Source organism: Barbus barbus, assembly GCF_936440315.1.
Source record: "Barbus barbus genome assembly, chromosome: 45".
Classification (NCBI taxonomy): domain Eukaryota; kingdom Metazoa; phylum Chordata; class Actinopteri; order Cypriniformes; family Cyprinidae; genus Barbus; species Barbus barbus.
The window spans coordinates 2832557-2849025 of record NC_136723.1 but is presented as its reverse complement, the minus strand read 5'-3'; the positions used below and the strand labels follow the sequence as shown (position 1 = coordinate 2849025).

General features: G+C 39.6%; 1 protein-coding gene across 1 annotated transcript in view; it reads right to left on the bottom strand.

Moving 5' to 3' along the window:
* Positions 1-16469, bottom strand: part of LOC306864296 (chromodomain-helicase-DNA-binding protein 1-like) — a 28806-nt gene that overhangs the window by 11116 nt on the left and 1221 nt on the right. Inside the window, exons 2-30 of the mRNA XM_079408231.1 lie at positions 15848-15973; positions 14642-14834; positions 13748-13864; positions 13586-13638; positions 13339-13479; positions 12214-12479; positions 11771-11996; positions 11589-11689; positions 11319-11497; positions 11111-11235; positions 10775-10991; positions 10596-10685; positions 9932-10122; positions 9501-9689; positions 8453-8615; positions 7005-7157; positions 6854-6925; positions 6425-6574; positions 5817-5965; positions 5580-5676; positions 3340-3435; positions 3048-3224; positions 2459-2619; positions 2164-2205; positions 1947-2080; positions 1424-1562; positions 1040-1190; positions 574-696; positions 216-365 (exon numbers count right to left, since the gene is read on the bottom strand). Of these exons, the coding sequence (XP_079264357.1) occupies positions 216-365; positions 574-696; positions 1040-1190; positions 1424-1562; positions 1947-2080; positions 2164-2205; positions 2459-2619; positions 3048-3224; positions 3340-3435; positions 5580-5676; positions 5817-5965; positions 6425-6574; positions 6854-6925; positions 7005-7157; positions 8453-8615; positions 9501-9689; positions 9932-10122; positions 10596-10685; positions 10775-10991; positions 11111-11235; positions 11319-11497; positions 11589-11689; positions 11771-11996; positions 12214-12479; positions 13339-13479; positions 13586-13638; positions 13748-13864; positions 14642-14834; positions 15848-15900 (4098 nt within the window). The 5' untranslated portion in view covers positions 15901-15973. The remainder of the gene's footprint in view (positions 1-215; positions 366-573; positions 697-1039; positions 1191-1423; positions 1563-1946; positions 2081-2163; positions 2206-2458; positions 2620-3047; positions 3225-3339; positions 3436-5579; positions 5677-5816; positions 5966-6424; positions 6575-6853; positions 6926-7004; positions 7158-8452; positions 8616-9500; positions 9690-9931; positions 10123-10595; positions 10686-10774; positions 10992-11110; positions 11236-11318; positions 11498-11588; positions 11690-11770; positions 11997-12213; positions 12480-13338; positions 13480-13585; positions 13639-13747; positions 13865-14641; positions 14835-15847; positions 15974-16469) is intronic.

Sequence of the window (16469 nt, the reverse complement as noted above, 5' to 3'; positions counted from 1 at the left end):
TTTAACTCACAAATGTCAGTTATCTTCTTAGCTGAAAAAAAGCTTGTTTTGCCATATAATCAATTTTAAGTCGTCTTGTAGCCCTCTTGTGAGTGTGCTGAAGCCTCCGTGGTTGAGAATCACTGCTCTGCTTTTCAATAAGGTATTAGTTTAAACATAACAGCAGCAGCCTCAGCTCTCACATGATACACCAGCACTATTACAGCAACACAAACCTTTTCCTCTTCCTCTTCCTCCTTCTCATCCTCTTCTTCAGAGCTCTTATCTGATGGCGGTGCAGAGGACAGACTCTTCGTCACGTCATCTATCTTGGGTTTTACAGCTTTATTCTTCTTGCCCCGTGGTTTTCTCTTGCGTGAATTTGCCTATAGAGCAGAAGGAGCAACAGTGATCGTATTGTATGATCAATAAAGCACTGAACAGCAAATTAAATTACAGGAGCCGTTCACAGACAACGTTATTTTTAGAAGTTATAATTTAGCCACTTAACGCAACATTGTTTGTTGCTAACGTCTGCTTTTAGTGAACTAAGTGATGTTGTGCAGTAATTTGTGTTTAATCTGCGTGACTCACTGTGCCGGCCTGTTTCTGTGCTTCCTTCTTGGCAAGGTCTTTGCTCAGTAATTTGATGAGGTAGTCAGCCCGTGTCTGCAACTGCTTGGCCTGTGGCTTCTTGTCAGGGTCATCTGGAAGGAGCTGCAACACGTTTTGTAACAATTTATCACTTCATCATATATAATCACTACAGCAACAAGGACACAACAATGTAATGGCATATTCATCAAACACCACGGTAACACTTTATTTTAAGGTGTCCTTGTTACACGTTACATGTACTTACTATTATAATAACAATAAATTATGCGTAATTGCATGCAAGTAACCCTAAGCCAAACTGTAATTCTAAACTTAAACATATAGTTAGTGTACATGTACTTAATTAGTATTACTCAGTACTTAAATGTATAATTATACTGTAACAAGGACACCTTAACATAAAGTGCAAGCAACACCACTGATTCTCCATGCGTTTCTGCACCTTATGTGTGAGGTTGAGGTCTGGATCCATCTTGATCATCTCCCAGCTGCCATAACCGTACTCATAAATTCCAATGAGCAGGCTGGAGTCGTCCTCTTTACCCCACTCAATGTCAAAATGAGCTGCCTTTGAGTGGCATGGGATTATATACCTGTAACATTCAAGACAAAAAAAATAATTGTCTTGTTTAACAAGTAATTTTTCTGCCCTCACAAAGTATAAATTGACATAGAATGCAGGGTCTTGAGATAAAACTACTTTTAACGCTGGTGTAGCAAAGCCAAGAAAAAGACATTTAAAACAAACACTAACAAACGCAAAACGGTGTCAAAATCAGGCTAGGGCTGCGTGAATTGCAATGCACTCATGTTAATGCTAATATACCTCTTCCTCTCCTCAGGGTCAGCGGGAATGGCCTTGTGTAATGGTGCCAGTTCCTCCTCATGAGAGATCACCAGTTTAGCATTGACCTGAACCCCTGAGATCCTGAAGGTGGGTCCCTTCACCTTCCCTCGCCTGCCTCCTGATATGAACCAGCACAAAACAAAATCAAGTCAGGCCTTGAAATGTACTTCTTAAAAATGTCCAATCCCAAATGCTTCATATGGGAGTGGATTTATTCATTGCAGTGAGGAGTGTAAATCTTTATTTTACTAGTAGTGTCTTATTCATGCTACTTTATGACATCCAGAATGTTATAACTGCACCCCTGCAATTAAATGTGCTTTTCATTTCATCAAGGGTGGAAAGAGGATGACACAAATAACCCAGAGGCATGAATTTCTCTGCAGGATTATGTGGTATGAGTGAAATGCACAAAACACAATAACCCAGCCACAATGACCCGCCCTCCAGGCTCTAGTTTACTCCTCAGTAGCCCGTCAGTGTGACTGTGTGCTGCTCTTGCCTGAGGTTCGTTCGGGTCCACAGGGGTTCTCCCTTAGCGTTTTCAGACAGCCGTTGTGTACAGTCTCAGCCAGCCGCCGCAGATCATGCTCTGATTTGTCCACCAGCTCAGCATCGCGAGCGATAGCATCAAGCCTGTAAAACACGGACAGTCACATGAATGGCAGAGGCCAACGCACGACTGCTATCATAAGAAGAAATGAAAAACAGCTACTAACCTTTCTAAAGGGCCACCAAACTTTTTATAACTTTTAATAAACCTGTGTGGAAAAAAAGTTTTATAGTAAACATTAGTCATACAAAATTAAGCAATTTTACATATTTTAAATACAATAATTCAAGATTACACTTTAATGTTAATTAGCATATATACATTTTGAGGGAAGAAAAACAATTAATTAATTTCACAGTGAACTGTCATTAGATTATCAAAAAATTAAATGCATTGTGTTTTTTCTGACAGAGTTTCACCCCTAGTGTTGAATTTGCTAAACTGAGAAGCAGCAGCTTTACCTGCGGATCTCCGCATCAGTGAAGCCCTTAATGTTCTCTCTTGGAATAGTTCGAGGTCGTCCTCGTTTCTTGGGCCTCTTTCTGTCAGAGACAGAATCGCTGTCTGAACCAGAGTATCGTCTGTTCCGGCTGCGTCTGCTCTCGTTCCCATTAAAGTTGCTCTGTCATCATAAAATAAAACAAAGACATGAAGCTCAATCTGCTATGGTCTTGTTTAGGTTTATACATTCATAACATTATGTATAGACCACACATCTATCAGATTATTTCTGTAATTTTTTATTTATTGAACCTTAACATTGTGTTCATTTGGTATCCTATCACCTATTTTGTATGCTATTTTATTTTATTTGTATGCATGTTTTAATGTGGGTGGGGGGATATACAATTTTGTAATTGTATGAAACTTTGTTAATGTCTTGGAAAAGTTGATAAAGTATAAAAAAGGAAATAAACAGCACAAAGAAATAGGTGTGCATGTTAGTTTGCGTGTCATTTATCTCTTATGGACCAGTACACCATTCATTTCGTCTAATGAAAATAACTGATGATGTAACTCGCACTGTTAAACGCTGTTTGACTGGCTAACCTGTTTAGCACACTTCCTCATACGGGGCAGTAAATAGATCTCTGCTAGCTCTTTTTGTCTCTCCTCTTCCTCGAGTCTCCTCCGCTGCTCCTCGGGGATAATGTCATCCCAGTTCTTATTGTCCCTCTCGGTGTCCATGTCAATCTCCTCCTCCTCCATCATGGAGAAATTTGCTACCTGCAAGATGGAGCAAGCATTGTTTAATTGTGTGTTAATCATGTAACTGACACCCTCTGGAGACGGTCCAGCACATGTGGAAAGGATCGCGGATTTTAAGTTTTAAAGTGTATACCTTAAACTGTGAGAGAAGCTCCTCTCCTACAGTCGATGGTCCAGGGTCGTTCTCTCTGGTCTCTGCTCTCTTCAGGATTTCATCAATGTCCATCTCCTACCAGACCAACAAACATGTCAAACATTAGCTGATGCACAGAAGTCCGTATCCATACGCTGACAACCATGTTTGTGTTAAACAGGAGTGGGGAAATATGACCAAAATCTTGTATGACAGAGTAATTTTATGTCATGATAATGGTATACAGTTGTTTTTGCATGGTAAAGGTGTAATGATATCAAAATATCTGAAAGCACTGAAATTTCATATTTCTCGCCATCAATATCACAAAAAAATTATACTAGCCTAACATAAGTAAAAATCTCAAGCTTACTGAAGACAAGTAACCAGCGATAAAATAAGAACAAATAAATTACAAGCAATAGGACGAAAAAAAAAACTACAAACAGAAGAGACACAAATGATATAGACCTACTTGAAAAACTCCAAGCACTAGAGATACTACTTAAACTGTATGTTAAGAACAAAACTAAAAAAAACACTGCAGTCATCACTGTGTAAATTAAATCAATTGCATATAGATTTACTATTTAAGTTACAGAAGTGATTGTCAAAAGCAGTGAGGTTCTTTTGATTAACATTGATGGCAGAGACAGCAGCAGGTTTATTAGCCTGCTGTCCCTTTAAGACCAAATGCACAGACCTAATCTACTGATACACATGCATTTTCTTTCTTAACGGTTTATTTTCACTGAAAGTCCATGTAAAGTCAATTCTGAGAATTGTTTGTAAACATTTATAAATGTTAAATGCATTGCTGAAACATGTTACAAAGACTGTGAACTATGTAGTAGTTAATTGTGGATTTAGACGATTAAACAGTTTTTCACCATTTTTGTGATCAGGATTTTTTGGGTGGGGCTAAATCAAGACTTGATGACGAGCACAGCCCCTTTCCCAACACGTGCAGACCGATCAAAGTACAGTGAGAGCTACAGAGAGCAGATCCTGATGCTTTCGAATCGCTCTCGCGGTACTTTGATGTCATACACTGATCGTTCTGCAGCGCTGCTTCAAGTCAAACACCTTATAACTAGAGCGCATTCGCATCAGTGGTTCAGGCTCAATCGCGAGTTACTGTCATTACAGTTCAGTCTCCTTATTAACTAAGCTGCTAGAGGAAGACCGTTGAGAGACGGCAGCTTTCCCGCGAGTGGGCGTGGTTTCAGCGCCGCCAGTGGACACGCCCCCAGCGTTTGAGAGCAGAGAATACTGCTTATTTTTTCAAGATTTTCATACCTTATTTTGTTTACTTGGCGTTTTTAAGCATTCAAATTCAGCTGGGTGGTTAATAACATTTTTTTGTGGTGTGACCACTCCAAACACACATTTAATATTGACTTTACACAGACTTTAAGACAAAACCAACTGTGTTTACAGGGAGACTCACAAAAAGGACACTGACACATAAGTGTGTATTTGACCATTTAGGCCCAATAAAGCACCAGTTCAGAGCTCAGTTCACTACTCGCGAGCTGTAGGAAAAACAGCCTTAAGTAGAATATTAAGAAGATCAGGCCGTTTCTCTCGGAACATGCAACACAACTCCTTGTTCAGGCTCTTGTTCTGTCCAGACTTGACTATTGTAATGCTCTCTTGGCAGGTCTCTTCTATTAAACCTCTACAATTAATCCAAAATGCCGCTGCAAGATTAATCTTTAATGAGCCGAAAAGAACGCACGCCACACCTCAATTTGCACTGGCTACCAATAGCTGCTCGCATTAAATTCAAGGCATTAATGTTTGCCTAAAGAACCAGCACTGGCTCTGCACCCTTTACCTAAATTCATTACTTCAGACTTATATGCCCTCTAGAAGCTTGCATTCTTCAAGTGAACGACGCATTATTGTACCATCCCAAAGACGCACAAAAACACTTTCACAGACTTTTTCATTAACTGTTCCCATCTGGTGGAATGACCTGCCCAACTCAATCAGAGCAGCCGAATCCTTATCCATCTTCAAGAAATGGCTAAAAAGTCTTTTTATTTAAAAAAAAAAAAAAATTTCACTTCTTATTGCACTCAAGTCACTAGTTTTTAAACCGCAGCGCTTAAACACATTCAAATGACAAGCATTCGCGATGCTGCAGCACAGAAACATCTCATGAACATAACCACAAATCAGACAACAGTCCAAATCCAGTATATCGCCCAGCCCTAGTGTTGAACCCCACAGACCTGAGGTTCCTGCTCCTCTCCCTCCGGCTCTTTGAAAAGTTCTTCAGCACCAAACTTCAGGATGGCTGACAGTTCCTCCTTGTTGAATGGAGTGGAGCTGCAGGAAATCAAACAATAACACACCATCATTTAGATGTACACACTATACACACATACCAGAATTTCCACTTTTTTTCTGCATGTTATTCAATAAAAATAAAAAATAAAGTGTTTATATGTCAAGTTAGGTAGCTGTACCTTGAAGGAGCAGCACCCGTGTCAAGAACTGTCTTTCCTGTGGTGTCCATCCTCTGAATTACTAGGTGGTCCAACACCATTTTCTTCTTGGCTCTCTCAATAATCTCCTCCTCAACCGAGCCCTTTGTCACCAGACGGTATATATTCACCTGAAAGAGAAGATTACATAAACATTTACAGTACTGAACTACACTAAATTATAAAGAATAAATGTGTAGATTATTAGTGCAAATGAAGTCATGATGTAATTAATACTGTTGCCAGGTCATAACTGAGACAGCCTTTTATGAGCAATATTCATTTATGGTGCATTTTTAAGCATTTAAACTCTTTAAAATCATTACTATTATTATTATTTACGACGTCAGACCAGATTATAACGAAAAGCTGTTACAATTTTAACATAAGAGATTGTAATCACCATATACTGCCATTTGCACTGCAATATGTGCAGCTCTAATCAATATTCATGCAATGAAGCCAGCATACACTACATAACTGATAAATCAAGTAAATATTTGTAGGTTTTGACTAATATATCAGTTATGGAACATATGCTGGTTTGACTGCATGTAATGTGAGGAGTTGATGCTAATGTGAAGACGGACCTGTTTTTTCTGACCAATCCTGTGCGCTCTGGCCTGGGCCTGCAGGTCATTCTGAGGGTTCCAGTCGGAGTCAAAAATGACCACTGTATCCGCAGAGGCCAGGTTAATGCCCAGACCACCTGCTCGCGTGGACAACAGGAAGCAGAAATCCTGCAAGAGACAACGGCAAACCTAGATTTTAATGTTTTTTTTTTTGTTTTTATATCTATAAACTTTCAGCAAATTACACTTTATATTTGGAATATTTGGAGAATATACATAATTTCCAGTTTGTGAAACGAAAGCCTAATTTATTACTTGAATAAATCTGAATTGTACCAAAATAATTTAATCAGATCAAAGTGACACAATTTTAGACTTCAAAATGATAATGCAATCAACACCAGAATTAATATTTAAACCCTTGATAATCAGCGATATCACACATACCTCAGAGCCCTCTGCATTGAAATGATCTAATGCCTGCTTCCTCATCTCACCCTTTATGGAACCATCCAGTCTCTACAAACACAAACACTTCCATAAGTCACACCTGAGCCACAAACAGTGCATTTAATTCCAGAGTGAGTCCTGCCATCACCTGGAAGAAGAACTGGCGGTACTTCAGGTACTCAGCTAGGATGTCCAGCATCCGAACCATCTGGGAGAAGATAAGCACACGGTGCCCTCGTTCCTTCAGCCGAACCAGCAGTTTATCCAGAAGAATCAGCTTCCCACTGCTGCGAATAAGGTGCTGCAGACAATATATATAGTCTTGGTTAGCTGTGGTTATGCAGGACAGGTTTTTCCTCCAGCGAGAGCTTTTTGAAAAGATCACCACTTGCCCTTTCACTAAGGAGCCCCTAAAGCACAATATCCAAATTCCACCACACAGGTATTTTCTAGGATGTCAGCTTAGTGACACTTAGTGAGGGAATTTTAATTTAGAATGTGATCTATTTTTTTTTATATATATATATATATATATATATATATATTAAAAATAATTGATTTAAACCATCCTACGTTGCCATGACACCCAGTTAAGAGCCACTGCCCTAAAGTGACATTTTTGCAAATGCACAAAAAACATTTAAATGTGTGCAGGAAAAACTGGTAACTAATGTTTTCTTTAACATGAAAGTTTCTTATGGAAGCACAAATAGTCTCTTTAGGGGATTTGGAAGCAACTAATGTAGTTAAAGCATTCGCAAATAAAACTCAGATTTTGTGCTCTACAAGGTGTGAGACAAAGCATCAAGCAATAAATCATGTTTTCAATGTAAATGATATTTGATCCAAACCATTTGTGACCTTTAAAAAATAATTTTTCTACGTCACATTGTGAAAATATAAGTAAAAATAGTAAATACTTGTTTATATTTTTATAACCTAGTTCTTATTTGTGAATGAATGAATGAATGAATGATGCATTTATATAGCGCTTTATTGTGTATTGGCGTACACCCAAAGCGTTTTACAATCATGTGGGGGTCTCTCCTCAACCACCACCAGTGTGCAGCATCCACTTGGATGATGCGACGGCAGCCACAGCACAACGGCGCCAGTGCACTCACCACACACCAGCTACAGGTGGAGAGGAGAGAGAGATAGAGCCAATCAAGTGTATGGGGATTACTAGGAGGCCATGATTGATAAGGGCCAGTGGAGGGAATTTGGCCAGGACACCGGGGTTACACCCCTACTCTTTACGAGAAGTGCCATGGGATTTTTAGTGACCACAGAGAATCAGGACCTCGGTTTAACGTCTCATCCAAAAGACGGTGCTTTTTACAGTATAGTGTCCCCGTCACTATACTGGGGTGTTAGGACCCACACAGACCACAGGGTGAGCACCCCCTGCTGGCCTCACTAACACCTCTTCCAACAGCAACCTAGTTTTCCCAAGAGGTCTCCCATCCAGGTACTGACCAGGCTCAACCCTGCTTAGCTTCAGTGGGCAACCTGTCTTGGGCTGCAGGGTGATATGGTTGTGGCTATTACAATTGTACTAATTAGTGCTTGCCATCTCTGGGGGTGAAAACACACCTGCAGGCCTTCTTGTCTGGTGTAGAACTCGTTGTCCTCAGGCGATTTAATGAGGTAGCAGTGGTTACAGCATTTCTTCAACTCCATCATTACGTTGAGGAAGCCTGACTTGCTTCCTTTAGTGCCTTTACTCAGGGCTTTATAGTTTCTCGTCAAGATCCACCTAAACAAAAAATATTGATTAATCTATGGGCATTTAATCAAAAGATTGGATATAAGTGGGGATTATATGGCCAACAGGGATGTAGCGATTCACTCAACTCATGATTCGATTCACGATTTTGATTCCACGATTCGATTCTCACGATTTTAACAAAATGAGATTGATGACATTATACAGTAAATGAGAAAGTGTCCTTTTATTAGGCTATTGCTGCACGTTTCTTTGTGAAGTTTTTAAAACAAACCCCAAATCAAATAAGCCATTTACACAAAAGAAATCTCTTCATATAAACACATTATGGCTTTGTCTGTGCTCTTCCCATTTAAAATGAGAGACAACCACTGCATTTTAATCATCAGCTAAACAAAGATGCAGCGTACATGCAGCATGTGCACTTTTTAATCTAAATTAGATTGTATAGTTTCGAAATTTGAAGCAAAAACAGAATGCTCTGACATCTGAACGAAACAGCAGATGAGCTGAATGAGACACAGAGTCAATCAGGTGGCGCTTATGAACATTAATATGCATCATTCAGAGGCAAGAACAAAAGAAAATACCACGTAAACATTTCTAGAGACAGTCAGTTCCCTTCAGAGATATATTCATATAAACTTCTCCAATTGTATCGCGATTTGTTTGGCATCTCAACCGATTTGAATCGTCACATATTCTAATTGATTTTCAACCGGCTCGCGGTTAATCATTGCATCCCTAATAGCCAAGGTGAATTTTCTTCAGGAACAACCATATGTTAGGATATAGAGTGACAAGACCAGTTACATGAATACAGTAAAATGGTGATTCCGTGCTGTCTTGTAAAAGCTTGTGTTTGAGCAGTCTCTCTCTACTGTACTAATCGCTGTACTCTAAATGCTGTCTTACTTGTAGTATTGTTTCTGAACAGCGCTCATCTCCACCCTGAGGATCTGCTCCACCTTGGCAGGCAGAGATTTCTCCACATCCTTCTTCACTCTGCGCAGCAGGAAGGGCTCCAGCTCCTTATGAAGGCTGGTATAGCCAGAGTCTCTGCCTTTGCCATGGTCCTCTTCGAACAGCTCCCACGAGTGAAATCTACCAACATGCCAGATTATATCAGCCCTTTATTCAGTGACATTTGACTATTACATTGTAATACACCGATACAAGAATGTGGTTAACGCTTGTCTCTATGGTACTCAGCCTTGACATTTTAAAACAAAGCGTTACAAGAGCTACCAAAATACCACATGAAAAAAAGTTAACTTGCATATAGTAACACTGCTACAAAGACGCTGTGGCTACATATTGAACTGATATGACAAGAGCACACCTACTTTTCAGGCATAATAAAATGTAGTAGAGACCAAAGCTCTTTGAGTGAGTTCTGGAGGGGTGTGCCTGTGATCAGGAGCCTGTGGTTGGACTTGAACTCGATCATAGTCTTGTAGAGGAGCGAGTCGTCGTTCTTCAGCCGATGGGCCTCGTCTACGCCAATGAACGCCCAGTTCACATTTCCTAAAAAGGACTGCAAGAGAAAGTATAACAATGAGCTCTCTAGTCAGATAAAATACACATTCCTGGCTTTTACATAGATATTAATATATCATTTTGCATTAAAGGGCACCTTTCATAATCAAAATATAACAAAACTGTATAGCAAAAGTTTAAAATAATTTTAAAACGCATTATTTCAGCGTGACATGATAATCAAAACCAAACATGTTTTTTAGCAGAGTATCTGAGGTTCAAGTTGTAAAGGCACAGCCCTATTCTAGAAAAGGCGGCAGGGAGCAGCAGCTCAATTGAATTTAAAGAGACAGTGTGTTTCTGCTTCCACTCAAAATAGGCACTCTCAAAATGATATAATATATTATCTGTGGGGGATTTTGAGCTGAAACTTCACAGACACATTCTGGGAACACCTGAGACTTATATTACATCCTATAAAAAGGGGCATAATAGATGCCCTTTGAACTTGGCTTTCGGCTCAAGCTGTACCTTATCCTTCAGCAGAATTTCATATGTAGTAAGCAGAATGTTGAACTTCAGTCGTTTGGTCTGCGGATGCATCCATTCATGTGTCCGGATCTGAACAACAAACAGATTGGCGTTACACTTCTTGTGTGCAAGAAACCTAGGACCGGCTTCATTCTAGCATTTTTTTTTCTTTATTGTACCGTGTTTCTGCTGTTGATGTCTCCCAGGTACACCACAACATTCATCTGAGGAGCCCAGAGCAGGATCTCCCTCTGCCAGGATGTGAGGGTAGACAGAGGCACCACCAGAAGGAACGGCCCGTAAAGCTGGTGCTCATTGAACAAGTAGTTGAGGAAGCTGATAGTCTGGATGGTTTTGCCCAGACCCATCTCATCTGCCAGGATGCAACTGTTTCCTCTGGGAAAGCATAAGAGTATAAGTGATGAAGAAACTCATGAAATCATACACAACTGTGGCAATCTTTCTATCAATGAAACCAGGGTGATGTCTATTGGGAAGAAACCAAACGGACATACTTGCACCAAGAATGGGCCATCCAGTTCAGACCCTCCAACTGATAATCCCGCAGCTCCAATCCCTCTGCGCCAATGTAGTGAGGCTGCTTCTTCATGGGTACAAACCGTGGCCTCTGTTTTAAAACCTAAAGGAAATCCAACAATTAATTGGTTGGACAGCGGCCGGTTTCATTTACTTGCTCGGATGACCAGCGCTGAGTGCCGTTACCTTGCAGTCTCTGGAGGGAATGGTTTTGCACTGATTGCGACTCATGTATTCATCAATGCACTTTTGAAACTTTCTGCCAATAAGAGCGCCGTCTTCCCAGCTGCACTCGAAGTATGGCAGCCCCTGCCATTTACAAAGGTAATCTGGATAACCTGCGGCAGACTTCTGATTTGAATGTCCTGCAAGATTAAGACAACAGAAGAGGTAAATAAACACTAAATAAACAACAACGGATTGAAACAAAGACAATGGGAGGCAGCTTCCTCTTACCGATTATTCTTTCCACAAGCTGATATTGTGAATGCAAGTCATCCATGAGTTCCTGCTGACAGTTTAAGTATTCCACATCCTCAGGCGAGGCAGCTTTGAGCCTACGGGCGACAGCGTGAGAACAAATTAGCATCGAAAGCCACTTTACCTAAAGGAAATGAAGTGTTTTTAAGGAATCATACCATTTCTTTTTCTCCTGCTCTTTTTTCTTGAAGTTGTCCAGTTTCTTCATGCCCTTCACGTTCTGTTGCTTGAGAGTCTCCTCTGTCTCCCAGGTGTTGTGAATGTGGGACCAGTTCTTCCATTTCATCAAGTATTGAACCTCTCCTGGCTGTCTGCTGGGGTCAAAGTTGGCGTTGGGGTCTCCATCTGCCTCTACTGCATACACCGTGCTTACTCCCCCAGTTGCTGTTAAAGAGCAAGACAACACTTAATATTTAATATCTCTGAACTTTTCTCCCAAGCTGAATGTGTTTTCACATTTCACTCTGCCTCAAGAGAAACAGACTGAACCTATGGGCTATGAAATATGAAAGCTATGTGGATTTATTCACGTCACGCAGACTGAACAGCCGAACAGTTATCAATTACAAAACGTACTTCATATTTTGTTCTCAGTTCTCACCTCCTTTCCGGCCTATCCTCATTTCCATAACTCTCTCCAGTGTCTCAAACTCGTCCTCCTCTGGTGGTGGGACGTCCTCTCCACACACCTCCACCAGATCATCGGAGTCCGTCTTCAGTTCATCATCTTCTTTGTAGCTCACATTGACTGTAGCCTGCCGCCGAGGTCCCGCTAGAGCTTTTTTATAATCGTCCTCGTCATCTGAGGAGGAGCGGGAGGGCTTCTTGTTGGGAGCTTTGTTATTTTTCCCATTCCTGGCATTGGCCCTGAGAGATGAGATGAGCAAAGATTTATTCGGCAACAGAAAACTAAATCAAATGGCACCATCATTAGGGTGCAGGCACATGTGGAAAAAAAATACCATGACCAAAACAAGCAAAATTGGAAGCTGTGGATACATTTGTTTTGGTTGCAATGGCACAGCTTTGAGGATTTTCTTCTGGTAAAATGTCCTCTTGCATTGACAATTTCGTATGTGCCCTTAAATAATTCCACTGCCCAAGTGTACTATGCTTTGTCAAAATGTGTGCAAAATGTGTCCCTAAAAGATACAAAATGGTTAAGTTTAGTTTTAAACTTAACAAAAGTATTAAAAATCAATTACTCATAAACCACAGCCAAAGCTTAACTGACTTTGGAAAATTGACAAATCAAAATCCTTCTGAAAAATGTGGTTAGAGGCTAAGCAGCAGATATTTTTCATTTATTTCATTTATTATTTTTCAGATATTTCAAAATGGAACTGCATAATGGCCATTTTCTTATGAAGAAAAAAAAAAAACATAAATATAACAACTGTTAACAATTGGTTGAGACTAACCACTATATTTACTTCCAAAAAAGCCACCAGCAGCCAGCCAATCAAAATTCAGCAGTAGTATTGAAAATCTGAATGGCCAGTCACTATGAATTTTATTATACATGTGCAGGGTGAAGGCTGTGTGCCAAATTTAATGAAAATCAGCAAAAATGCATATTTTTTTAATTACAAAAGCATTAACAGAAAAGTTTTTTTTTTTTTATGTTGACTCTTTATAAAAAAAACACTAAGCAATGGAGGACTTTTGTGAAAAATATCCTGCATAAAATGGCATAGGTAAATCAAGACTAATGTGAAAAGCGTACTTGTTTGAAGGTTTTCTGCTTTTGACTTTGTGACTGGGCTCATAGTCTGACACCGACTCGTCACTGTTCTCTTCCTCCTCTGCTGAAGAGTCAGACGAGCCACTTCCTGAACCAGAGCCCGAGTCAGAGTCTGAACCTGACCTACACAGAACGCCAGGGTAAATGTTAACCAAATGTGGAGCGAGAGTATAATCTCATATGATGTACCAATGCAGATGGTTTCCACACCAAACAGACAGTCACTCACCCTTTACTCCTGCTCTTTGAGTCATCATCTGACTCATCACTACTGGAAGAGTCCTGCAGGTAAGAACAACACACTTATAAACACAGGAATTTGGACAATCTTACAAATCTGTGATTCATTTTATGTTTATTTTCACAGCGCTGCAGTAAGAGCATGCAGTACCTCGTCTGAGCCAGTGTTTGAGGAGCTCTGCTGCTGAAGCTGCTGCTGTTGAAGCTGTTGTTTCCTGAGCATGGCTGTCCTTTGAACTGTCAGGATACTGGGATTGGACCTCCAAAACTACAATTACAACAACAGGGACATTTTCAAACACTTACAAACAAAGGTTCTGTTCCAAAACCCTGTGAAGTGCCTACTCATTGTTTCCCATTAATTAGCTAGAAACTGGCGCCCGCCACGGTCTAACCTGTCCGGCCACGGTTTCATAATGAACCGAAAACATTTGTACACCTCTCATAATAGCATAAAGGGTCTCTAACAATGTGTTTTGTGCCATTGCTTTGGCAAAGCAAATATCTTCAAACAAACTAAAATCGAAAGCACGATATAGTTTAGTGCCCTTATCAAACCGTAAAAGTGCAAAATATTTGCTTGCAAGATAACTGCATCCTATGTATTATGTAAATGTAATGTTTAATTTAATGCAAGTTGCCAAATCAGGTGTTTTGACAGAAATGTAGCTAAATCTTATCTTAAAAATGGCTCATCCTAACAGCGAGTAAACTTCCGTTAAACTATATGCAGCACCAACAGAGCGGAATAGAAATATGCTCAAATTTGTTACTGGATTTACAGGATTACATTTAATTGTGTACAAATAAACACTCATTTTAAAAAGGTAACGAAATGTCATTAACATGCGTTCCTGTAGAACATTACCAGTTAACATTTGGTTTGTGCCTTTGATTTTCTTTATCCTCATCTATAATTTAATCTTTCACTGTTTTATATGTGAAATAATGAGGTCAATTTTGATTTCAAGTGGACTTTATAGCATAAAAGTAGCACTACCCCTTGCAATCTGACAACTTTACACAAAAGCTTTATGAAGCTTACCTCTGCTCCACCGGTTTTGTTGTCTTGATCATTCTTTTCCTTGGATTTCTCAGAGTCTGAGTCTGATTGGCTTCCAGAATCCGAGCCGCTTCCTGAGTCGCTGCTCCCTGATTGGCTGCTGCTAGAACTGCTACTGCTTGAACTGGAGCCCGAGCCAGAACCCGATCCTGACCCAGACTCATCATCTGAATTACTGACACAAAAACACGTACATGGGTCAAGTGGATGAGTCAATTTCTCATAATTTGCACATTTAAACGCTGATCATTTAAGAGCAGGAAACTACTTGATAACATTTTTTGTGATTAGACAATACAATTTTCAACAAAAAGTGAACGTGGTATTTTTAATGGCAATGCATGCTTATCTAGCAAAATAACACAGGTTAGGCTCTATTGTAGATTACTGATGAATTAGGACTAGGGATTTGTGAGACTATTCAACTAAACACTATTGCTGCTAGCTAGCATTAGAAATACTAGTCAACTAATCGGTTAAATATTGTTTTCCATGACATTTCTTAATTTTTTATATTTACATTTTGCAATATATTTATGCAAAGACTACACACAACTACAATCATGTTAATGTCGCTTTAAAATAAATATTAATAAAACAGCAGCTATCTAAAACATTTCACGTCTTTCGTGTTTCTTCCAACTTTCACACGCTGTGCATGTAAGAAGATGAGCAAAGTATGATGTTACTCATGCTTCATTATTGACTGATAATTTAAGTCTAGATCCCTTTCCAGTTATAGTGCATGTTTAGCACTACAATGGCCTGGATTAGGCAAAACATCGACGGCAGAATAAAAAAAAAAAACCTGAAATCAGAGATGACTGACAAACAGTCTGGAGAAACAGACTCAGGAAGAATGGAGGAACGTATAAGTGACAATGTGTTACTGAAAACTAAAGTAACCATTAGTCTGGCATTACACAAATCAACTCCTCTCACAAGTAAAGCACATGTAAAGGCTTATTTTATAGATAGCATGTGTGAACAAACAGCTTGAGCAAGTACAAGGTTAGAATTCAATGCTCTGTTGTCAAACAACCAGTCAACACCAGATGCTGGCAGTACATCAAAAGTAAATGGATCTGATTATAATCAATGCAAATGTCTTCACTGACACAATTTTCATTTTCAGACAAATTATTACTTTACAATTTGTTAACATCAAAACCAATGTGTTCTGATTACCTGGACTCTCCGCTGCTGTTGCTGACACTTTCATCCTCACTGCGTCCAGCCATCGCAATCAAATATTAAAGATTAGTCCCTGATGAGATCCTTGCAGTCTGTGTGCGCCACTTCAGAGCAGCTCACCTAAAACATAGTTAAGTTGTGATTAGAACAGAAACTCAGATAAATGGAATGTTTTGATCAAGGTCATCAATGTTTATGAGGATCAATCATAAACATTACTGATTTCTTTCTAAGAGACTACACTATAAAGGAGTCTGAGGAACTGAAATGAACAAAACATTGCTGCTGGTTTTCAGCAAGGTTACACTAAAAGTATTATATAGAAAGGTCTGCATTTTGTTTGCCATTGTAAACAGTAGCAGGAATGCACGTGTGTTCAGTGAAGCAAACTGTGACATATCATTTGTTTGGGTACATACTGTATATTATTAGTTATTCTTCAATATTGAGGTTCTAATGTTGCTGGAGTAAACTATATCAGCAAATGCTTCTTAGAGAGGATTACTTCTCTACTTCCCCTCTTCAAAACACTTGCGTTACATCAATACAAGAAAACGGCTAAATTTACTTCAGCGGCAAACCACACGTTTTGTGTCCACGTAAAATCTACAGATGA